General features: G+C 36.3%; 1 protein-coding gene across 1 annotated transcript in view; it reads right to left on the bottom strand.

Annotated features, from left to right (window-relative positions):
• ROBO2 (roundabout guidance receptor 2) overlaps positions 1–26770 on the bottom strand; it is a 922222-nt gene that overhangs the window by 390033 nt on the left and 505419 nt on the right. The window contains exon 2 of the mRNA XM_035902212.1: positions 23778–24104. Within this exon, the coding sequence (XP_035758105.1) occupies positions 23778–24104 (327 nt within the window). The remainder of the gene's footprint in view (positions 1–23777; positions 24105–26770) is intronic.

Below are 26770 nucleotides of genomic sequence, written 5' to 3'. Positions count from 1 at the left end.
CACAATAGTTTATGGCTAACATTTGTATTCCTAGACAGTAGAAAAATCAGTTTTAATATTCTACACAAAGCTGTACAGACAGCTTTAATAACAATGATTTTGCTACTTACAATTAAAGAAATATTTATAAATAAGGACTCAAAAACTAAAAATAGAAGTTCTGCCAGTTTCCAAAATGTGCTTATGCTAGTCCCCTAGAAACCCTAAAGACACAGCAGTAAATATCCATGTGATGAATTACATTTATCATGCACCTTTGACCACCTCAACTGCTCTCTGCATGCTAACCCATCACTTTGGGAATTATTCAACCATTCCAGGCCCCTGAGCTTAGACAAACACCATTAGAAATAAGTTACAGAAGTTACAATTGCTGGGAATATCTTGTTCACCTGGCCTTGAACACACATGACACTGATGAAATCTTCAGGGCACCTAACTGCTTAGGATCTCAGAATCTGGCAACACACCTGTAAACAGTGATATCTTGAGTGGATTTTGATGCCAAGGTGAAAGGGAAGTTTCTGATATATAGGCCTCTGGTCCTAAGTATCTAGATACTGTAACCTGTTCCAAAATCCTTCCAGGCTTTAGGAAGGACATTGCAAGGAGATATTCAGAGGATCTCGGTTCACAAAAAGCTGATGTTTAGAAAGGGGCAAAGTTTCTACTCTGTTTCTTCCCTTAGCTTCTTCCATCACAGCACTCAAGATGGCCTCTTTGAATGAAGTGATTGCAACTTGGTAAGGTGATAGAAAACAACTAGACAATCTTAAGATGACGCTAATATAGAATATAATAAATTCAGATGTACCCCAAACAAACATACACATATATACAAAAATATATCAACACAGACGTACACTACAATTCTTCCTGTTTGGTATTTCCTAGTATTGTGATACAATTACTAGTCAATACTAACAGGAAATTAATCAGTATTGCAACTTGCCAAAGAAATCTCCCTGCTCTACATAAACATGGAATTTAATAAACCATTCATTGGTCATATTTACAGTTCACCCTCTATTTTCAGATGTTCTGGTAAATTGGTATTTCCTCCTATAGCATTAGAGAAAGAGCTTGTTAAATGAATGCCAGCAAGTAAAGCATACTTTTCTATAAGGTTAGAGCCATAAGAATCATTTAACTCTCAAAACAAAAGCAGTTCTGTCAAAATAGTCCCCTTTGACAGCTGTAACTACTACATCTATTTTGATTATAACTGTGGATGTAATATAAATTAACACATTACAGGAAAAGACATGTATTAACCAGAAAGATCAGCACTTGCCAATAAGCCTGAGCTTGGATCATTTTATTGCTTTAATGTGCCAACGCATTCAAGTGCACTGAAGTTAGGACTAGGAACCCCTTTGCAATATACATTACTACAGCATTATTCAAAAACTTGATACATTTTATTACTGATCATTCAAAACTGTACCCTTTCACCAGTTAATCCTGCTTATGATAAATAGGTCAAATCAAACACAAAATGAATTAATTCTCACTTGTAGAATGATTTGAAGGGTGTCAACTACAAGAATATATTCTATCTTAAAGAAAACACGAAAACAATGTCCATTTTTGAGCTATTAAATCTAGGAACGTGTACCAGAAAACAGCTAGCTTCCTTCTCTTTGTAGCACATGTGTAACTATTATTCAGTTCTAATAAAGTTAAGCTCCTCCAATTAAAATTATTCAGATACATGTGAATGAAAACTGCTTTTACATTTTGCAAGGGTATGTCCATATAGGTAGTATATTTTCATAAAGCTTGTTCATCAAATCCAGAGGAATAAACTCCTCAATATCATTTTTATTAATTGAATTAAGACTACTTTTCCTAATGCAAGATATTAAATATAAAATAGGAAAATTAATTTTATATTGAAAAGAGTGTTTCAATAGAATGTCTTCTAAATCCACCTGCAAAACTGAGTTACAAATTAAAACTTAGGTAAAGAAAGACCTGCCAGTCATTTTAGCACTTTCTTTGGGCCAACCTATCTGAGGCAGCTGCAAACCTACATTTAAGAGTCATATATTTTCTTTTAAAGCAGCTTCCAAATGCATCTCAGAGAATGGGCTATGACAATGGTTTAAAGCTTTATTCCCCTCTGCAGTTACAAGTCATCACAATGCTGACTCTAATCAGGTTACTCTGCATCTGTCTGTCACAAATAACCTAGTAAAAACTAAATGGATTGCCATAAATCTTTCAATTAGAATTTATAACTTTATTAGGACAATATTTTTGAACTGATTGCATTACTTTGAAGAGCAGCTTTCATTTATTTTGTCATTTGGGGGTCAAATGTGTACAATGGCTGGAAGGTGCATACACAATAGGAAGCCTTACTTCAGCTTCACGGTGGTCTCCAGGATTTCTCTTTTTCAGAGACTATAGGCAAATTTTTAAAGGAATGCTTTGCTGTGCTGAGGTTGAACAATGGTATGCCACTTGGCTAAGTGTGACCAGGTTTCTTCATGAAACACAAGGGTCATGGCTGCCACTTTTATGACCCTGATAAGGCTTCATAGAAGAGTAATTTGCCATTGGGTAAGATTTCAAAGGGGTTTATGCCTTGTTTTGTTTTGCTTTAGAGCTGCCAAAATCCATGCCAAGGATCAAATCTCTACATATGGGATGAGTATCAAGTGATATTCAGCGATTTTAACAAATGTGGCTTCAAACATCTGTATCTTGATTCATCAGATAGGAAAAAAGCAAATGGCATTAGCTTCCTAAAAATTTTGAAGTATCCTTTTACATTGTAATCACTGTGCGTTTTCTTTGCTGAACTATAACAATTGCAAACAGCATGCTTTATAGTTAATAAAAGGAAATAACCTGAGCAACTGATTTACATGAATATACTTCAGCATTTTAAATTAAATACGTTGCTATACAAATGCATTCATGTTAAATACATCGGCACACATATACCCCCAGAATCAAGGTACAATTTAGAGTTGCATTTTTGTTTTAAGGAACCAACTCTTACCAGTTTTAGACATACTGGATAAAATATGAAATTTAAGAAAAAAGTTAAAGATAAAATTAAATAAGAACAGCTATTTTAGGGAAGCTGAAGCTAAAGCCACTTTCCTACCTGAAGACTGAACAAGATCAGGAGTTCAAGTGAAAATAGGAGCCTTCGTAACATGAAGACTCAACAATATCCATGCATTCCTTTGTGTTTTGGTTATTAAATGGGAGCTCCCAAAGTTCTGCAAGGCTGTTAACATGCACTGGATTCTCTGATGTGATCTATGGATAACTTAGAAGTGTTCACCGGCTCTATGTGGGTACAAATGTCAACACAGATACAAATAACAGATAGTTCACTACTGTTTGTACTTAGAGAGGTAGGTGAAAGTTGCATAACAGGTGAAAAGTGCACGTACAGGGAAAACATGGTCTAACAAAGTATTCAGCTCATACTTACATGCTATAGAAAAAAAAAATACTCATTAACCTATCTGCTAGAAAGCTATGGAGTTATCAGTTCAGATTTTATTTCTTCCTTACCAACACAGAAAATCTTGCTCAAAAAGAGAAAGAAACCTATGCTAAGTAAATTAATATAGAAAGGAATTAGTTTATTACTACTTGTATTATTTCTTTATATAGTTGTGCTATGATATGGTCTCACCAAGTGGTGACCATCTACTTATTTCCTACAGGACTTTCAGTCTTCTAGAATCTGTTGCAAAGCCCCTTTCAAATAAATGAAAATTTACTGACATGTCCTCTGGCCCAGACCACAAGTCTGAGAATTTGACAGAATAAGTCAGATCTGTAACAGAATTAGTACGCTGTTCAAATTTCACTGTTCCACATCAGTCTTTGATACATTAAATGATCATAACATCAAGCCACACTTCTTCCATTCCCTGGACAAGCCAGAAGTCAGGTGAGAGTTAAAGAAGGACAAAGAATACTCCTGTTGGTCTGAAAGACCCACACTCTACATTTGCCATGGCCTATTTGGCCAGTACTGCTTAAGTCACAAGCTAGCTCTGCCTTTGTTCTACGTCGGCAAAAATAACGCTACTCCTTGTATTCAAGCACTAAAAACTTTAAAAAGGAAAAAATACCACCCCACTTAATTAAAACTTTAACAATACACAGCAACTGAAGCATGAGCAAAACGTTGAACAAGCAAGGTACAAAACATAACTAATACCATCCCTTTTGGGCACTGACTCAGACTGTAGTCCATCAGAAAATGGTGTAGATGGTCATATAATTATGCACTGCTTTAATAAAGCAGAATTAATGTTTAACAGGGCACCTTTTATTCACATAAGTAAATGAGATTTATATGTATAAACCCTGCCCCTGACATACCTGAATACTTCCCTTTACATTGTCCAAAACAAGTGCATTACACAGGCAAATGGGCCTCTGTCATACACGAGTTAAGAACAGAATAGATCTACAGCGTTACATACCAAATGAAGCTCCTATGCTTTTGCTTCTACTAACCTAGGCTATTCAAACGGTAGCTTGCAACCTAAGATTTGACACCCAAGAATACTTAATCACCCCTTGGTATTTCTATGAGCAACCTAGATCTCACATGACAGGAGCCACGAGTGCCTCTCAAACATGCATGCCAACCAAGAGCCAGAAACAGACAGAAATAGGAAATCAGAAGCAAAAATCACCCTCCTTCCTACTTCCGTGCCCTTCTAAGTTTTCTTTAACCCAACCTTCACCCAAAAGTAAATTTGTTAAAGAAAGCCCAAGATTCCTAGGCTAGTTCATTTCAGAGATGCTATGGAAAGAAGTGTCAGTTGTTAGAAATCACACTGTATTATTTTTCAAACATACATGGCCATAAGGAGCCAAAATAACAACTTCTGGTTTATCTTTACACACCTGCCTCTTACTGAAATGAAGTTCAGGAAAGAGTCCTTAAAAATGTCAAATATCTTAAAATACACCAATAGTATATTATTCCCTAACAAAAATGTGTAGCAGCAAAATAATTATCTTCTATACTGTTAAAGCTCTAAAGAAAACAGGAAAAAATATTGAAAAATATATAATCAATACTCACATACTGTCTAAAAAACTACAATTTCTTCTGCTCAAAAGCATCTCCACAAGGACTCATAAGGAAACAGAGTGGTTCAATTTCTTAAAAAACAGTAAATTAGAAAAGATAGGGCAGTTTATTCATCAAAACTGCTCATAGTTTATGTTTAGGAGGCAAGGCTTGATCCTCTGTTGCTGATTTCTCTTCAGATTTAGTTACATTAAAACCCCCCTGAGTACACAATTTCCTGTGGCTCCTGGCTGGTGAACACCACAAAAATGTCCACAATTGTCTATGTTGCATATATAGAATGCAAGCAATGCAGGCTTATACCAGCCTGAGGACCAGTAAGGTGGAGAAGAGTTAGGAAAAAGGAAATATAGGCAACCCATATTCAATTTAAATCCATCAGACATGGTTTGTGACATTATTTCACCAGACCATTATGCTGTCATGATGAGAGATCACAAGAATTTTTTATTTTTTTATATATATATACTTTCATGCTTGTTATATTAGTAAAACACTGTATACAGAACAAAGCCTTGGGTCAGAATATAATGTAAAAAAACAAAAAACCAAACCAAACCAAACAAACAAAAAATCACACTCCTGGCATAAATTTAAGTATGCTTTGTTTTTGCAGCTCTGAATCTAACAATCAAAGTACTGCATTTTTATGAAGCTTTCTCATTTTTCCTCTCGGTATTTAGGTGGGAAAATACATTAATATACCTAGATATTAAAGCAGTGAGCATTATCTACCCCAATGACCATTAAAGATTGTTCTCTTCTGTAACAACAGTTTTCATTCTTAGGCCCACCTAAGGCCACCTAAAAACTTGGTCAAAACAAACTCTATAAATTTATAAAGATTTAAATGTTATTTCTCAATACAAAGGTAGCATGTTCAGTTTTAAGAAAATCAGATAAATCTTATGTACTTGATTTCCTTCCTGATTAAACTTGCCTTTTATTTAAAACTACAAGTTTTTATCAGTTATGACTATATGTTTTAAAAAGCTTATTTTTAACTCAAGACCATACAGCTGTAAAAGCAAGAAGTGCTTAGTGTACCTAAAACCTCATTAGATTGATCTGTATTATACTTAACCACTGAAATGGAAAACTAAGAATATTAATATGGCAGCTTTGACACCACAACAATTGATGCAAATTCTAGGGTCTAACTTGATAATTCCTGCATGCTTCCCCCAGTGAAAGAGCAGAACTATTGTCATATTATAAGCGTATGTGTAGTTTAACCTTACTTCATTTTTGTAACGGGGAATTGTGACAAAGAACTGGAATTCATTTTCTAAAATAATACATCTTATGTGTCAATAAAAAGAAACAAGAGAAGTCACAAGAATTAATGAGGTTGATTATAAGGCAGAGATCTCAAAAGGATATTATCAACTCTAAAGCAAGTCAAATGTCAAACTTGGGTTAAAAGTCATTTCAAGTACTGGATATATTCTTCCACACTTTGGGATAATCCCCTCTAGATTAATGCCTTCTTGTCATTTTTCCCCTCTCAATATATTCAAAACACTTATAAGAAAAATCAAGTAGGCAGTTGAAACTAAGGTACCTTTTGCAGACACGTAAGAAAATAAGCAGCCATATGCACGCAAAGTCTCTCTGGGCTAAAAGAGCAACTTGTGTACAAAGCCGTGCATGCAGTTAGACACTGATCATATCCAACAGGTAAACAGTGCTCTTATATCAAAAGGAACAGAATGTCTCACAGCTCCCTACCGTACTACCGTTATTTTAGCATTTCATACCAGCAATATACTTATAGCCTCACAAACTCTTTTGAGATAAAGTAGTATTGGTTAACAATTTGTAAGATAGGGGTGGTAATACATAGAAGTCTGTAGCAGAATTCTAAATAAAACCTGGAAGGCATACTAGCTAAAAGGAGGAAATCAAAATCTATACTAGCACATACTTTATACAATGGACATGACAAACTGAATAAAAAGAAGAAATTTTGTTTCTACAGTCTGTTTCTACAAAGCTTTAACTCAGCTCTATTTTCATAGCGACAGCATTTTGAACCCATTAAAAAGCTTAAGAGCTTGAACAAGATCCATTCATTGGTTAACTGATACAAGCACTGACTGTAAGGTTTGGGTCTGACTTTTAGTGCTGATAATAAAACTGTAGTTTAATCCTCTGGGGAAAAAAAAATAAAAAAATAGAAATCAATCATTTTAACTCCTCTCAAAGCATCTCCCCTTTGGCTGCACATGACATTAAAGGTTTCAGATGTCATACTTGTAAACTATTTAGAATTAAAAGATGTCTCTATGGAACTGCTATATTAAGTGGCTCCAAAAGTTGTTTGTGATTTAAAAGAAGGCTAGGAATTAGGTACTCGAAAGACCTAAAGAAGTGGAAAGGAAAAGAAATAGCCTCTTAAGCCTCCCAGAAATAAACCCTACTAGATTAAGAACTGTATGAATTAAGGTTTATGACTCATTTAACCTTAAACACAACTATTAGCCCACTACAGAAGTAAAATAAACAATAAGGACATTTGTTAATAGCTGGTATACCAAAATCAAAACTTTATCGCAATTTAAATGATGAAAGTAACGCTTCTCTAAAAACTCCCTCTCTTCATCTTTTATGAAGTCCAGTGGGTTATAGATTAAAAGTCATATTTGCTCAAAGCCACATAAAATGAAACCCCATTCTGGCTGTATTGCCTGGACCACTTTGCAAGATGAAGAATAATGGCAATAAACAACCTTGAAATTTCTTCACTATTGTTAGATTTCACTTCACTACTACATACATCATTACACTCAATTGTATCTTTGAGGTCAACATCCCAAAAGAGTATTAGATAGATTTACTTCACAAGTCACTCACAACATAGGAAATATAGGAGCGCCATGAAGAAAAAAAAAAAGGTGTGGGGGGGTGGGGGTGGGGAGAAGTCACGTTTGATTCTTGTTCTTTGTCCCCCCCCCTCCCCATTAATTTTCATAGTTTTCCTGGATATACAGCCATTTGGAACTGACATTCGTTTGACTTGTTTCTGAAGCAATCATGTCTATTATTCTGTTTATACTTCTTTTATAGTACATGATGTATATCTGATATTTGGGCTAAGAAGCTGGTGGTATTTCTGTTATTTATAATGTTTTTATTTCCTTTATTACAGTTCTTGCTGAAATTGTATCAAAATCACTTGCACATTTTCATCTGCTTTAGATCAAGCACTTGCTGGAAGGACTGGGCTTTGTATGTTACTTTCTGCCGCCAAGATTAGTCTTTGTAGGTACACACAATTTTGTGAAAATAAAGACCTTAGGACAGGAGCACCAATAACTCATCAATCTATAAATTAGTGGACTTAAGGTGAGAGATAAACTTTTCAGCTGTTTTAATGACATTTCTCTGCAAGTCACCTATGGCATGTTGAATATACAATTTTCAAGTATTTCCCCAAAGAAAATGCTATATTTGAGATGGCAACAGTAGAGTAGCACACTCATATTACAGCCCTTTGTGCAGCTGTTAAATACCCACTCTGTCACTGGGTTCTACTTGAGCAGGAGTACCTTTAGCCAGAGTTGTCCAGTTCCACTACAAAGATCACCACACATTACAACACATTCTGAAATACTATACCTCTTACCCTTTCATTATCAAGACTACTTCCTTAAGGAAGAGATAACTATTCAAACCCTATAAAGTGACATTTAAGTATTGCTTAATATTCAAGATGTATAGACTATCAGGGAAAGCCAGTAAAAGTTACAGGATAGCAGCATCCTTAAATTAACGTAAATAAATGCAACTACATTGCAAGTGTCTCTCCAGTGAACTATGATGCATAACAAACAAGAATATAGCAGACATTCTATAACTGCTGTCTTCCAGCATCACTCCATACATTAAGTTATTTCAGTAACAGGGGAGGGTATCTCCCTTTTGTCCAGGGCCTCTAATCTTGTTTTATATTTTGAGTGTTTGCTGAAAATAAGAATATGCCATCAGGAGGAAATAACAACTTTAGTTGTTTTTCCCTCTGAAATGATAAAAAAAAAATTGTAAGGTGTTCCAATAAAGCCAGAAAAAGAAAAAAATCTTCCCATAGGGTCTTAACCGCTGAAGAACAAAAATTATTTTTCTTAGCAAATCTTTGCCTTTTCTTTTTAATTCCAGACATTTACCATTCTTTCTCCCCTCATCTTCCTCCTCTCTTCTTATTTGTACACAACAGGTAGCACACCTAGTAGAAAAAATAACTCCCTTTATGGAGTGCATAACTCAAATGAGAAACACAAGAATTATTCAGTAAAATCACAGGGTGAAGTGCAGGAGTTTGACTAGCCATTCCCATGTTATAGCAAAATTTGTCTGTGGAAGAAAAGAATTAACTGATAAAAGAACTGTTGGATATCTGGTTATTGAATACAAATGCAATCTCAAACTAGCTTTGTGCTTAGCACCCTGTGCCCCACACTTGAAAAGGATTTGTAGAAATATGGTGGGAAGATGATATGGGGATAGATAATGCTACAAGAAAGCATGGAGAAATAAGTGGAAACGATACAGAAGGCATGAGTGCTCCCTGAATCTCTATGAAGTCAGAGATATTTGAGGGATCTTCTGTTTAGTGATCAAATAGACAAACCAGCAGAGTAGCACTCCCACAAGAGGAAGAGTGGAGTTTTCCTTAGTTTAATAAGCTATAAGTAAAAAAAAAAAATCTAAGGACAACAACAGAGTCCTTTCCCTCCACACTAACCAACTTAATCTCCTTAGTTTAATAAGCTATAAGTAAAAAAAAAAAAAAAATCTAAGAACAACAACAGAGTCCTTTCCCCCCACACTAACCAACTTAATCTATTTTCAGCCAGGTCAAACAACAGAAACCACTGAGAAGATGTATCTCAAATATTAAAGGAATTTTTGGAGGAATAACTTCCCCACCATGACAGTCATTGTTACTTTGCTAACCTTGACTATGCTCAGGTGTCTAAAGTGGTCCTTCCTCTTCATTCACTAGATATCTCTGGCATCCTTCTGTTTTGTCACAAGTTTCAATATAAGAAGTCTCTGATTTTTGTAACCTATAAGTACAGTAATGCATCTTCTCCAACTGGGCTTACTCACAGTAATTTCAGGATTGGAATCTAGAAAAAACCCTAATCTTAGGCTGTCAGTCAGTAACAATAAGGTTTACTGTGTAACAGTAATGAAAAAGATACCTGCCTCTAAAAAAGATACCTGTTCCAGTATGGATTTGCTAGTTTTAGACTTCAAAAATCATGACACATCTTCTGCTTCATAAGTGTCTAGTTGTTCTAAAGCCAAAGCTTCCTCCAATTCTGAAAAGCACTTTTATTTCTTGAAAGACTCCAGGAAAAGACAAATATTGGTGAATTACAGCTTTGTAACTTACTAAGCTTGCTACTGACCCTAGCACAGTCTTTAGTACTTGGTACTAATGGGTGCTTTTATCACCAGAAAAGATGAAGCCCTTCTAATTTCTGTGACATCTGTCCTATCAATCCTGAACACAACATTCTCAGTACCTATATCCATGACCACACAGGTAGCTGAGCATGTTATTGCTCAGGCAAATGTGTTATGAATTCTCAGATGATGAACTATGCTAAGGCCAGATGTCAGAGGTGATGAAACTGACAATCCATCAGTAATTTTCTACCCACCACAACAGTTCTGACCCATTGAACTAAATGAATGTATTTAATCACCAACTAGTCAACTGATCAGAAAGTGCTACAGGGTAAAGAGAGTGTCTTGACAAAGAGACGACAAACTACCTAAACCACTGCCACAACCAGAAAAGTGTATCTTATCTCATCATCTTTTCCACAGCTACAGAGTCAACCTGAAATCATATTATAGCAAAAAAGTTTTGTTTAGGACAATGTACAAAACTCCTCTTGTAAGATTTTCCTTAAGAGAATAATCTTGGCAATACATCTCAGATTGGGTTTTTTCTTGTAAATAGATTAGGTTAAAACCACAAAAATACCCTTCGCTCACTTCTGCTTTCATAACAGGATTTTCAGCACCTTTCTGGATGATGTATTCTACCTCTGGTCTGACTGCTTCCAGCTTCATGACTAAGAAGAATGAACTCTTCACAGAAGTCTTAAGCAAACTTTTCCTGGCATGCAAAAAACTGATTGCCTAGAAAGTGGTACTTTCCCCAGGTGTTCCTATGGCAAAACAACATACCTTCCCCCCCCCCCCAGCATTGGGTTATTAATGTCTCATTTTCCTGATGTTCTGTGTTGGCAGCCATGACAGAAAGCTTTGAACTTGTTTATTCACACTTGTTTAATCCTGTCTCCACACAGCACATCACAGCCTGTGGGGCTAGGAAGATGGATGAGTGAAACCAAGGCCATGAGGGGGTCAGGGTCATGGTGTCGCTGGATCTCATTAACTCCATCACTCACTGTAGCAGGCACTTCAGAGGTCACCTCAACTGAGGAGTTTGGGATAGGCGATGGAATAACGGCTGGCATAAGTGTACACATATTCCCTATAGTTGATCTATGTACGGAGACAAGTACAGATCCTTACTTACACTGCCCCTTAAGTTCCTAGGGTTGTTTTTAGTCTAATTGGTTAGAAGAAAGAAAAAAAAAAAAAAGTGTTTTGTTGTGGGGTTTTTTTTTTTTTTTTGTTTTTTTTTTTTTTTTTAAATCCAATAGGTATCACAGCAGAAGCATCAAGGCTGAAAGAGAGGACTACTGAAATCAGAAAAAATATCAATTTTTCTTCCGTAACTAATTGCATATGTCCTGGACTAATGGAAAGGGAGCAAAAAGAGTAAACAATGTCATAGTCTGGCTCTGGTATACAGTGAGAGTGGATGGAAATACATACATTTTATACCGCATTGTGCCTGACTAAGAAGATTCTTTGAACCACAGACAGCAACAGATAACACTAAAACCCCTACATTGTCCATTACTTAGGAATTTTAATATGCACCAATGATAGAGCCTACTTTTTAAAGGATGCATGTTTATACTGTATATGCGTTTCACACATATATACACATATTTTTATATATATAAAATTATAATATATATAAAATATATACGATGGCTAAATAGCTGTATACTGTACAGGTCCTAAACAATATTGCCAATACTTCATTATAATTTGAGAGTTCATATTCCCATAAATTTAGCAAATAAATATGTATGTTAATAAATATACTGCACACTATATCCTGTTATACCACTTCTGTATGTCACTGTTAGGAACTTGATGACATGCTGATACAAAACCGTTCCTTTCTCATAGCTTTTGACATCTACTTTTTACATCCATTCCTTGTAATGAACCATTTTGCAAAAGTGAAATTATTTCCAAGAGAGATGAAAATCAATATGATTAAACTATCTTTAAGCACATCTGCAGTATCGAATAAAACAACTGTGAAAGGGGTTTAATACGACAGAAACAAAGTTCTCTTTTATTCAGTATGCAGGTGTATAATGAGAAAAGTGACATATAAACCTAGATCTGCACATATGCACAGTGTGTTTATGATAACCAGTCAAAATATTTTGATGAATGGCAAAATCAGCAAGTGAATTATACAAAGAATAGTCAAAGACAAGCTTTTAGTCTAGAAAGTGAAAAACAAAACCTCAGAATCTGACCAAGTTTTTTGATAAAAAAATCCAGATTAAAAAAAAACAAAACAAAACAAACAGGGCTCTGTCCCAAACTCCCCATTTCCAATTTCACAACAAATGCAAAAGCATGGGCTTCAGTGGAGATAACGTTTAGACTAATGACACCACTAGGCAAAGAAGAAATTCTACAACAATTTGCAGATCAAACCGTACTACCGCTACTTTATTTTGGGGGGGAGTGAGGTGGGGAGGGTGTTTGGTGGTTTGGGGTTTGGTTTATTTTTTTTTGATTTGTTGGTTGGTTTGCTTTTTGTTTTGTTTTTGCAAGATATCAATTTCTTAGACAAAGCAAACCTTTTTGTCTGGATTTCTGCCATTTTTTTCCCCTATTGCCTACTTTCTGAAAAAATTGTTTATATTAAGTGCTCCCAGGGGGTGGTGTGTTTCCACATCTTTCAATAAGATTGATAGAATCAAAGTTTACATAATACATATAAGATCTATTAAAAAGTCTGAAATTTATAGGAACCAATATATTCAGAATCAGATGTTGCTCAAATGGAAACACAATCTGAACAAAAGCATGAAGACAGACACATGTTTTTTATAGTAGGCAGAGGGAGGCAAATAAAATGAAGAATATCCCTCATATTCTTAAGATCTCATACAACCAATCAAAAGATTTGGCTCCTGCTCGTGGTTCTGCAATCAACATGATACATGACCTTGAACAGATGGCTCTGAATCTCAAAGAAAACATGACTGATGTTCAGTATTGCCACCACTGACTTCTAGGCATGAATCTCTAGGAGTGGAATTTACAGGTTTGAATCAGGTAAATTAAGTTGCTTCTACAATAGAATAAGAATTGTATATATGCTAATTGAATGAACAAGGGTCTAACATATGTATCTTTAGCACCTAGAGTGGCTTAAATCATATTTCCCACCTGAGCGTCCAAATTACAGGCTACTTATCTCCCTCTCCAACAATCCAAAGAGTGAACATAATTTAATTAACCCAAGAATTAGACTACTTGAGGAAGACATGATTTCTAGTTGCTGATCCTAAATTTGAAATATAAAAGTAGTACTTAAAAATGAGAATACAAGAGTTAGAATCAATGTAGATAGAACACAAAAGCAAATACTTTCAAAAAATAATTTCAAGTTAATTTTTTTTCCATTTACTCTTTAGTAACCAAGATGCTTTGCTAGAAGAAAAAGCCATTCTGGCATACTTTGAAAAGGTTCGTTTAACTTTCCAGTTTGCTTCAGTAACTTCTAATTTATATCCAAACTGTGCTCTCATATGGGCTTTGTTATCAACTTAACTTAAAAACATCTAAATATCCTATACTTCAAGAGAAAAAAAAAAATGAGGTGCAGAGAAAGAAACTCTTTATGTACACATTTCTTTCATAAAGACAATCTTGCAGTAAAGACAAATATCGCAATGACTAAAGTGACAGTGTTTCACCCATACCAGATCCTTTCAACAACTACAGGTTTTCTACTACCTATGCCTTTTTCTGATTCTAACCAAGAAAAACAATTGTACTTCCCCAGAATCCATGAGGGGAATGAGCCTTAACACTTATAAAGTGTTGAGGTTCATATGTTCTCCTAAACAGTGCCTTCGTTTGTCACCATGTAAGATAGACCATTGGGCTAGATGGGCCAACTGGTGTGACCCAGTAGGGCATTACGCCACTGCCTCCAATGTAAAAGAGGAAAGGTCTCCTGAAAACTGAGATCACAGTCCCAGTTTTCAAAACTAAGAAAAAATTAAAAAAAGTATCATTCTCAAAACCACTGTGTGACCATATCGCAATCAAAACATCTCTTCATACTAACAGCTGATAATCTGCATATTCCAAAGGCTATATGTGCATGTAAAACCTGAGAAGAATTTGCATGTCATGGAAATAAATTGAAAGCTGTCCTGAGGAAACTAATTTCTTTAATTTCTTTCATCATCAACAATTTCTTTCTTCCATACAAAATAAAAACTAAGAAATTTTATGTAACTACCTCAGTGGTGCTCTCCTGGTCAAAACACAGGAATTCTTACATTCTAACCACACCTAAAGTTTCATTTAAAATCTGTCTCTGCTGAAATACAGTGATCATCCTATTATCTGTCAGCTTTAGGGGTTTATAATATTGTCAGCCTCCAAGTACACTACATATAGCACTGAATAATTAATTTCAAAAGTTGAAGTCAGAGGGTTTCAATGAGTTCTTTTGTTCTTTTTCCACACCTATGTTCTTCTGAATTATACTTTTGTGTGTGCACACATACAGCAGCTGGGGAACCTTTTGCAAACATCATGATCTAAAAAATAATTCAGAAGATTAACCAATGTACACTCTTTTGCAAGATTGCTACTCACCTTAACCACTTAAACTGGAGACATTTTTCCTCAGATTCTCATATATGCATTGGTGTTTGGAGATTGTAACAGAAGCAGAATGAGAGTCAGTGAAACTGTTTCTTTCCCACAAGCAATGTTTGCATCACTCAACCTTTCTGGGTTGGTATTCTGTTCATGGGCTGACAGAAACTTGTCTCTTTCCCATTTATTTCATCAAATAATTTTGCATAAGACAGGTTCAAGTCCAATCAGTAGAAGTAAAGTCCTCCAGCAAGATGCAGGTGGATTAAGAAATTGCCAATTTTGAATGCCAAAGCCACCTTCTACTTTGGCATGCAAGATTAGGCAACAAACCCAGCAGGACCAAACAGGAGGATCGCATTAAACAGGAAGAACTGGATGACATTGAAGACTAGTGTAGGACACATCAGATGAACTGGAATAATAGAAAGAGCAATGTCATATGCTTTCAAACTGATCACAAGGAAGTTTAAAGTAAAGTAGAAGTTCATCTGTTACAAATTATAGAGCAAGAGAAAGATCTGCATCATATTACTATAGAATGACTATGTGCTACCAAAGGCTTCAAAAAAGTTAAACATGATCACAGGACTGATAGATAAGAGAACAGTGAAGGTAGTTATTAACATTAGTCTGTAATGCACAGCATGCAAGTCTTGAAATATTATATGCAACCTACCCACCCATGTCTCAGAAAATGGATGCAGACTAGAACAGATGAAGAATGACTACTAGGATCAAGCAAATATTTTCTAAGCGAAGACATGAGCTTTTCTTGTTTAACTTAGCAGAGATGAGAAGTGATACCACTGTGGTCTATAAATACAAGAGAGAGAAAACAACTAAAGTAAAGGAAAATCAGATCACAAGAACAAGCATAAATAAAGCATGCTTATATTGGAAACATTAGAATTACTTTTCTCACCACTGGAAGACATAAGTTCCAAGACAGGCTTCCAACAGAACCAGGGAATGGAGTGAGCTCGGGGGTAAAGGGGAAAGCAATTGAACTACTTTTAGAAGTGCAGCTTGAAATATTTCTGAATGGAATTACAAAATACAGCTGTGTAGAACACAGGGCACTCAGTGATCCAGTTCTTTACATCCCTACATCCCTTTGTACAGTGGCAGACAGATCTAGGAGACAGAAGAAGGTTACTGTGTACACCTCCCTCCTCTAACACGATGAAGCAATTTCCAAAGTATCAGTACACATTCACTTGAAAAATTCAAGCAAGATGAGTGGAACAAAAACACAACTTCATTTCCCATGTAAATTCCAAATATTAGAAACTCATTTGAAGTATAACATCTGTGGAATCATGTAAGTGGCAGTATCATCAAAGCCATGACTAAATTTCAGTCCTCTAAGAACAGGAATGGGGGAAGAACAATCTGAATAAAGACAGGAAAAAATAAATATAAGGAAGCAGGATAAGTTTCTGATGTCCTCAAACAAATATAATGTTTATCAGAATAAAAAATCTATATACATACATATATATGTGTATATATAAAACATCCATGAATCTCACCCTTATAATTACTGTTAATTACCATAGTAATGAACTTTATTAGAATTGAGATCATACAACATTTGCAAAGGAATTACCGCTTCAAATGAGTACTTTTTTTAAGCCTATCTGACATCACAGAATAGTATGTCTGAAACATACACCAACAATAGGTAATATTTCAATTAACATTCAGATAGCGCTTATAGGCTCCTGAGCAAAGGGAACAGAGCTGTAAAAACCCACAATGTTATCTTGTTTTCCTTTATTTTCCAGATGAACTAAAAATCAGGGAAACGTCAACAAAAAAAAATCAGTACATGATGATGCACACACTAGTAGATCAGCCAATAGCTGATCTCTTTCAGGGTTTCTGTAGTCATCAGTAGTTCCTTAGCTTTCAACATTTTATCAGGTAGAGCATTCAAAGATACATAAACAGCAGGATTTGATTTTAAAAAAAACCAAAATCAAATCATAGTCAAGGGAAAGAAAGAAGCTAGTAAAGAAATCAAATGATGAAACGTGCAATAAATTATTAGAAGCAGAATCAGCTTGAGCACACTGCTAATACCATCTAAGAATGTAACATTGAGAGTTCTCTTTTAGGTGGGAAAAAAAGATCCAGGGAGAAGAATTTGAGGAATAAATTAGAGATCCTACAGAAAACTTCTCTAACCCTTTCTGGATGTGAGAAACTGTTTCTACTACAGGAACACTGGGGATGATACTAGATTGTATGACTACACAGTATAAGAGAGTACATTGCAAAGACATACTAACCAGTTCTGAAGAAATTAATTCACATAGTGGAAGCAATTTCCAGCTGTTAAGGAAACTTTTTGCTGGGTTGGTGTACCCTTCTCAGCACACAACCAGCTGAGCTTAAGTGCTCACAACGAACACTCTTCTAGTACCCAAACCTGCTTGCTTTGTGCAAACCTGCATAGCTGTCTTAGAGCTCATTGTGCTGTGAACACCTACCTAAAAATATATATTATAAGATGACCACGGTACAAAAATACCAAGAAAAAGAAAGTGGAGAACAAGAACAAGGTCTAGAGAAACCTACAGGCACTGTACAGCTTCATATTATGACTGAAATAATGTTAAATATCTTTGGATCTACCATCAGTGTGATAGCTCTCAAATGAGAGGATTCATTAGCATTTTTAGGCTTGTACTAAACATTTAAATCTGCATGTCCAAGTGGAGCCCAAAGGATAAGAAATGAAGATGTAATGATGCAGTCAACTGTCTAAATCCTAGTGGATGATGATGATGGGAGGTGCTGTTATTGTCCACATTGAAGGCATCAATGCTGAAACAGAACCTTAAATAGTTTGTGAGAAATGAATTAACGGCAGGAGATACAGTTTAGTTTATCCTGATGAAGAGCACCTCTGTCAAAAATTCTAGTTCACTCCAGCTGCTGGTACAAAAATCACACCCTCTCAGATACCTAGATTAGCTAAACTAATAAAGTAAATAATCAGAACTACATTTTGGGCTCAAAAACAAACTTTGTAATGGGACATCAGTCAGGTCTTGATTTATCTGATATGGCTTCACTTATTGGTATTTATTAACCTCTTTAATTTCTAATAGCAACTGTAAGAATTTTGTCCTGTACAGAAATGCTGTATTAGGTAATGTTTTCTAACAATGGTATTCCAAATTGTTTCATCCTTATCAACAGAAATTGCTTATTGCAAGCTTCAGAAATATAAAAGTTTGAAGAGTTCCCCCTCATCTTATGAAATCCGCCTTTTCCCTGATTTTCTAATCAGGTATAATTTTATTTATTTTATTCCATGAGGAAAATTTTATTTTCATTAAGCATGCTGTGATAATAGACATGGTTTGGTATATTTCTTCTTCGAGAAATGTAGAGCAAGGAAAAGCATGATGCTTTTCAGTGTCCTGTTATGGCTCATGCACAGGACCAGTCTTGGGCATTTCAATTTCTACAATAATTACTTCTATCTTTATGACAGCAAAAGATTGCTAGTTCAGACAGGAAGCTTTTCGCACTCTGTTGAGAAGCATGAGGGTGAGAGGGGTATAAGTAAATGAACAGGATGTACTCTCCACATATGAAACTAAACCCAAATCAAATCAGACTTTGAACTTACTAGTAACAGAGATAATAACCATTTTTATATTTAAGTCATACGTTGAACAGAAACTAGATGAAAAAAATCATCCACCCATTTTACAGTCACATACATCGTGCTTTTTTTTTTTTCAACCTACTTTATGGGTGGTCTTTACCCTGAATATCTCAAATGAAATTAACTCCATTATTATGAACATATTGCAGCCTTTTGCACATGCTGCAGAAAATAGTCATTGTCATTATGGTACAGAGATGATTGCATAGCATATATTTTATACCTCTCAGCCTTTATTCACTGAATATTAAAACATATCTGTTTCATTCGTAAAATTTCTGTTGCCCATGTTTGAGATCTAGCTTATGCTTGCTTTGGAATACACCTGTGATCTTCACACTAAACTCAGTGTACTACTATAACCTCTCTTGTTAGAGATAAAAACATAATTCAGTTTTGGATCTAACATAAACAGGATCATTATGTTTGGAGAGTGTTCCAAAGCCTGCTATTCAAGCAATCTGTGACACATAAATAATGCAAGACCTCTTCTTTCTCCAAATGACTTCAGTTCAAGCACAGACTTAGAAAGATGGAAGCCCAAATTTATACTGCCATTACAAAATTCAATCTATTTCTGGTTCTCCAATTGAATTATGACTCAGTCTTCCACTGTTTTCTATTAGCACCAACCCACACACTCCTACCCTTTGCCAACCCATGCAGAAAAGAATCTTATTTGTGAATATTCCCCTGTTTTATTCTTATATTAAAACAGCAGCAAATCCCAGCTAATCTGAAAAGCCTCATGTTTTCTTTTAAAGGAAAGTAAGGTAGAAAATTGGTCTTTTTTCCCCTCCCTTGACCCCTGACCTTTGAACCACAACCTCCTTGCCACTAAAGCGTTCAACACCTCATTTAATCTCTCCTCGCTGCATTGGCACAGAACTGGAAAAGGAAAAGGGAAAAAAATAATCTGGGGACTTCATCAATTTTTCATGAATTTTCATTTAGGCCAAAGCCCCCTCTTACAGTGGTCGATAGATCAAGCTGCTGTCACATATTTAACACCTGGGGCTACAGCTGCTATCTCTGGGGGCTGCCGCTGACTCAGGCTAGATCAGAGGCAGCCTGAGTCAGTGTGGGGACCCTCACGCTCTTTCTCTTGCTTACATGTGGCGCCCCAGTGCTTGCAACTGAAATCCTAGCTACAGCCACTATTGCAAATGTGTCTCCCGATATTCCCACTGGAATACTCCGCCACACAGGTTCAATCGTGTCAATTTGTACACTGTGAAAAACTGTGCTTTTATTTTAAAACCTCCAACTTTCAAATACAAAAGCAGTTTCATAAAAGATCAAACTATTTCAAGCCTACTTCCCTTTCTAAAATCCTTCCCAAAAAATCTGAGCATCAACATATTTCTAATAATGTCAACCCTTGTTCAATTTCAATTAAAAAAATCTAATACACAAAATCAAAATAAAGACTTTTTAGTCTTTTGAATACAACTCTTTGTAGTTGTTTTAGGACCAGGACATTTATTTTTAACGACTTAACCATAAAACATAAATACTACATCAGAATTTACCACATACACAGCAGAAGAATTGTTTTGCTGCTAGCATTAGCATTTCTTTTTCCTTCTGAGGAAGCTCCTACTGAAAAGAGTAACCCGCACACAGCACACCATGGATTAATGCATTAAAAGAAGAATAAAATAGAATAAATCATATCAATCCTAATCTGTGCCTTCAAATACAAACTCCTATTTCTTCCTAAATGTCTTCTGGAATGAAGACTTTCTAAATTAAAGGCAACAAAAAAAAAATCTTAAAAGCACATTTTGTATGTTAATTATGTTTTTTAAGTAATTTCCCAAACCACAGTTTTTCACCATTTCACTGGCACAGAGAAGTTTTTCTGAGGACATACAATATCTGCCCTTGATCACATGCACGTGCTCTGAATAGGCATGGATTTAAAAGCATACTTAAATGCTTTGGATGGACTGATACCTAAATTCATCTTGTACGGGAAAGGTGTTAACTGCTAATCAATCAAAAAGACCTTAGGGCTTCAGCAACTTGCAAAAAATCACTCCAAAAAAACAAGGGGCAAAATGATTGCATTCAAGACAGGCCACACTATGCTCTGAATCACTGTATGCCCCAACTTAATTGCACTTAAGAATTTTTCTTCTGTCGTTACGTATAAATATGGATACGTCAGAAGATTTTTAATCCCAGTGCTTTTGTGGCAGGTGCCCATGAGGGGGGTGGGAGCGAGAAAATAGAAGAGAATGAACCACAATTAACACTGTTTATCATCTGAATGCATAAGCATGAACACACAACAGAAAAATCCAATAAATATTTCTTCATAAACCATTCAACAGTTGCAGCTGAACATTATTGGTGACTAACAATTTATTAAGCAAAGTAGAACAATTACTGATTCTTTCATTTAAACAGTAGACTCAAGCATTTTAAACCTGTAAAAACCAGCACTTGGTCGCTAGTGGCACAATTCGAGGCCACCTACAGTCCAATAATAATCCAAAACCCTGTTGCCAGAAAGGACAACCGTCCTTTTTCTGGAGATGAAAACAGCTTGGCTTAGCGTAGAAAGAGCAGTTTTCAACACCATTACAGACAGCACAAGTAAGACCTGATCGCATGCGGCTGTCCCAGCTCCTGTGGACAGGGCTGCAGTATCCAGGCAACTCAACAGTTTCCAGCAGCAGTTGAAAACAGGTGAATGAGGACTCGCTGCTGACAACAGGCTGTCAGCAACAACTCATTTCCCTAGCAGGCAAATGGACTTCTACAGACCTGCCCATCTTCTTCAGTCCAGAAATGCTGACATTAGAAAAACAGTTAAAATAAAAAAAAGAGCCTTAAAATAACCGTTCTCCGAAAGTCACTTGAAAGCTTGATTTAGAACTAAGTGATACTAAAGTGCCTCAAAACTAAGGGAAACTGGGTAGTTTTGCTATCTTCCTCCAGAGGATGCCTTTGATACACATGTTAAGCACTGCCATGTGCTTTTAAAACAAGCAATGTACATGTTATTTACTTTTTTTTTCTTTGATGAAGACCTTCCTGTAATCACAGTTACGGTATGGCTCAAGGAAAGACAAAGCACTGTTGAAGTGGAACAGCAGTGCCTGCTTTACCATTTAATTGGGGTATTCAGTCAGTTGAATTTCAAAGCTGTGAAAACAGGAAAATAATCTGGTATCAGGTGCATGTTACTATTCCAAAAACTTTGGCTATGGTTTCAGATCTCAGTTTTCACTTTCTATGATCCTGTTCTAAAATACCTCTGACAATGAAATACGCTTTCATTATTTTTCAAGTCTTCTCCTATCTCACATACAGTTCATGCATGACCTGACACCAGCTACAGTGGTTAAAACATTTCTCCAGAGAGACGATATTGTAACAAGAGTCTCTCAGCAGTCACTGAAGTAGAGATCAGTGAAAACTAACGAAATACAGAGCACCTTTAAATTTCAAAATAATCAGTCACTTAAATTTGATGTCTCCAGGTATAACCTGAATGATCTTTTGAACTTAAGCAAGAGATGTCTGAATCTCAAGAGGATTGCAATAAAGATTTCAAAGTGTTTATACCTCTCAGGATTTCTCAACAGTTTAAACACCACATGTACAAAGACAGAAATAATCCGGTAAATTTGTCTAGAGACATACTCACCCAGATTTCAGCCTTCCTTAAATTGGTTGTCTTCTCAATTTCTAAATACCTACCAAAACTGAGTAACATTCTGTGATACCGTCTTTGGCAGACACACATTTGCTTGTGCCTTGAATGTGTGCCATAATTGTTTTCACTTTTTGTTTGAAACAGTCCTGAATCTAGGTTATGACAAGTAAAAGGTAGTGAACAAGTCTGTTCTACTTGGCCTATACCACCACATAAGTATTTAAAAAATGGCATTTTTTTCCCAATTTCTGAGAAGACTGAAGCCTCAAGATCACATAGCATTAGCTGAAGAAGTCTGCAGAGTGCATCAGGAACACAGATTTCTCTTCTGTGCTTCCCCCTCCCCTGCCTTTAAACCAACATACCTTCCAATGCGTACTTAAATCCATTCTTTATCAACTAAGCAATACAAGTTTGTGTTAAAGCCCTACTTCAGTCAAACTTGTTTTAGTGAAACTACTGCTGTATGAAGAACTGTGTGGGAAAAAACTGAAGTCCAATAAGAGAACAACATTCATAATTCCATTAAAATACACCTTTATGTAAAGATACACAGCTACCCTTAGTTAATACTCTGAATAACTAAGCAGCAAAAAATAATCTATAGTGCACTGTATTTTATGTACAATGAGTTTGCTTGCTATGTGATTATAATGAATATCTCTGGTAACTCTACTTGAAGTAGATCATGCATGCTGGGTGGTCTCTGAAAGACCCATGATGACTTCTCTGTTAAGGCCAAGAGAATCAATAAAAAAATAAGACTGCTCTGGATGATATGAGAAATGGCCAACAATCTCACTTGCCATTCATATAATGAATGAGGCCTGTAACAAGTTTATGACAGAGGAGCATATATTGAGATTTCCAGCAGTACAGAACATGAGTCACCAAGATGCTGTCTGCTTCTGTTGAAGTAACTGATGACTAGATAAAGAGAAACCGACAGTGCACCTTATATTAAATGATAAGTATTTTTCGACATTAGTTTCAGTATAACCAACTTTAGTCGTAATTTAAAAATTAAATTATTCTTTAGAGGAAGATTAGCCTGTGTCCATATTTGTGCCAATCATGATTACACACTGGCTAAAACCTTGTTTCAGTATAAGTCACCTATTCTGTATGGTCACTGCTACTGTACAAACACATGTAGAAATGCCTTGACTAAGAGCTATAGCTAATGACAAAATGCCAAACTTATCTACATTTGTTATCTCCCAGACTGCTGATTGTGCAAGTGCTGGATGACAGCATAAAAGCAACTATAAAGTTTTGCACAGTGCTAATCATATAAAACTACTCACATGCCACTTCCAGAGATGCATTGCGACTCACAGCTTCTCCAAGATAGTTCCTTGCTACGCAAACATAACTTCCTTCATCAGGTTTACTCCTGCGTCCATGTACAATACGTAAGAAAAATAAAGATCCACTGGGCAGCAGCATGCGGTGGGAGCGTGGATCATCCTTGTCCGTTTCCACTCGCTCTCCATCCTTGTACCACTCAATAGTAGGAGTTGGCCGTCCTTCAGCTTTACAGTTCAGAGTTGTTGGCTCTCCTTTAGAGACTATCACATCTGAAGGATGCTCAACAATCCGTGGTGGAAAGTCCTCCTGGCGAAGACGGGATCCTAGAGAAAAAGAGAAGGAGAGAGGGAAGAAAGAACAAGTGATTTTAACTTTAGGCTTCACAAAGATTTCTCGCAAGTTACTCTCTCAATGCCACAAAAGTGTTTGAAGAAAAAATATGAAAACCTGTACACATCTGTTTTGGCTGATATCAGAGACTGTATCAGAGACTTTCAAAGCTAAAAAATGAGTTGGACTACAGATATACAGCTTTAATATATTTTATACATGCAGGCTGGGCTCAAAGAAGTATACATGACATCTTTTCCTTGTTCCAATAATCTTTCTGTTTACATTTGTTTCTAGATCTTTGTGTCTTCTGGATTCCACTCATCTCCCATCCTTTCATCTGCCAGACTCAATAGATGGACATCCAAAAGCACTGTGTCTTACCACCCACTGGTTAACAGTTCCTTGTAGTTTTACATGTATGCTTTGTATACGTTTTCCACAAATAGCCCAGGTATGGAAACAGAAGAAAAAAAAAAAAATCCCAAACCAAACAAACAAAACCCCACAACTGAAACCTGAAAATTATTCCTTCCTCCATAAATTTCTAGTAGAACAATTGGCAACTTTAACCGTTCAAAGTGTCTGAAGTCATTCCCAAGCACTATTTTTATTTGGAAATCTCAAACATACTTTAGAAATTGTCAGTGCATTCCATGCATATACAAATAGAATATAGGCAGACATACAACTGAAAATGCAAACACCAGTGTCTGAGAAATCATTATAGGTCCATTTCGCGTTTTTGTCTCTCTGCATTCATCCTTTTCTTCACTTGTTTTTTTGGTGTCCATCATCTTTTATCTGCAAATGTACTTTCTAACCCATTTGCAGTATCCCTAAATTCCTACCAACACTGCATCACAACCCTGGTTGAGTTGAACAAGTCCAGCATTTCTACACAGTGTATCTAACCAGGGGTCGGAAACCCTGGATTATCCCTGAGTGTGCTCCAGGGGCTCAATCTGAGTGCAGCATACCTTGGAAAGAATGTGATAATACTTTTTCCACTTAATTTTTTTTCAGTACTAAGGATTAAGTAAAAAAATTAATCCCTCTATCACTGGAAAGTAATACAACCCAAAGCACCTTCTTTCAATTGCCCACCAGAATACTGTTTTTCACTTTACAATACTGGTGACAAATATGCCACGGTTAAGCCTTCACAACTATCAGGACTACTAGGTATTGGTGATACTGAAGTTTCTACAACACCGAATTTGTGATCTCTTCAGCGGCAACTTTGTGCCTTTCCCTGTACTTTTCCGTGCAGCCACTTTGACACACTGTTCTTCTGCCCTTCTGTATTTCCCTAACACTCAGTTGCTTCCCACTGCCTGGGGCAGGGAATCAGCAGAACCTGAACACTGTCCTCCACCCTCTCCAGTGAAGACTCATCCTCTTGCTCAAGTCCTGGAATAAGGGAGAGAGGTGCTGGCAGAGGGGAGACCCTATAGAAGTAAGGTATGTGGAAGAGGTTCATGCTGGGTCTACCAACCTGGAGAAAGTCCCAGTGCCAACCTTCCATTATAGCCTTTACCATGTAGTGCAGTTTCACCAAGACAAGTCACAGCATCCCAAATCTCCACTGAACTCGTGTCAAAAAAATATAATGGTAACACAACACTAGGCAAATTTTGCAATACCCTTTTTCTGGAAAAGAAAATAACCCTTTCACAATTGTTATGCTCCTCATTATGGCTATTAACAGAAAAACTGTAGTGATAAAGTGCAAGAACAGTGTCACTCAACAGAAAACCTAGGTCCAGCAGTGTTAACTTCAGCATCATTCAGATACGGTTCATTACTGCATATTTAATTATACTTTATTAGCCTGACAAACAGTTTTTCTGCAACAAATATCACAGTAGTTTGTGCCTCTACATTGCTTCACACAAAAATGAAGTCAGCTCTCCTAATCCATAGAATCATAGAATAGTTTGGGTTGGAAGGGACCTTTAGAGGTCATCTAGTCCAACCCCCTCCGCAATGAGCAGAAACATCTTCAACTAGATCAGGTTGCTCAGAGCCCTGTCCAACCTGACCTTGAATGTTTCCAGGGATGAGGTACCTACCACCTCTCTGGGCAACCTGCTCCAGTGTTTCACCACCCTCAGTGTAAAGAATTTCTTCCATATACCTTGTCTACATCTACCCTCTTTTAGTTTAAAATCATTACCCCTCGTCCTATTGCAACAGGCCCTGCTAAAAAGTTTGTCCCCATTGTTCTTATAAGCCCCCTTTAACTGCTAGCACAAATCATCATTTTCCCAACATGGATCCTGAAAATCCTTTGAGTAGAGCTGCCACACTAGTACAATCGGACTGCACTTCTTAAATGCAAGCTATGTCAGCTTCTGCAGATTAGCAAAACATTTGTCTCAATTTTCTGATCAGCAGTTTTGCTGAGTTGTAGAAAAGTGATTTAACATCAGTATCTTAATTATATTCTAGGCACTACATATTTAAAAATATTGTCAATGGCTCATTTACTCCAAAAGTTATGAGGAAAGGAATAAGGATCCATTCTACAGCATGAATCCACATTTGGACTTCTGTTTTACTAACACTCAGTTCATTAAACTAAGGCTTGACATAGCAATAAGGTGTTGTACCAGCGCTGCACAAATGGACTCTTTCAGTGGTTACCAGATTCTAT

The sequence above is a fragment of the Egretta garzetta genome, unplaced genomic scaffold (assembly GCF_000687185.1).
Source record: "Egretta garzetta isolate BGI_Z169 unplaced genomic scaffold, ASM68718v1 scaffold289, whole genome shotgun sequence".
NCBI classification, from domain to species: Eukaryota; Metazoa; Chordata; class Aves; order Pelecaniformes; family Ardeidae; genus Egretta; species Egretta garzetta.
This window is presented reverse-complemented; position numbering and strand designations above follow the sequence as displayed.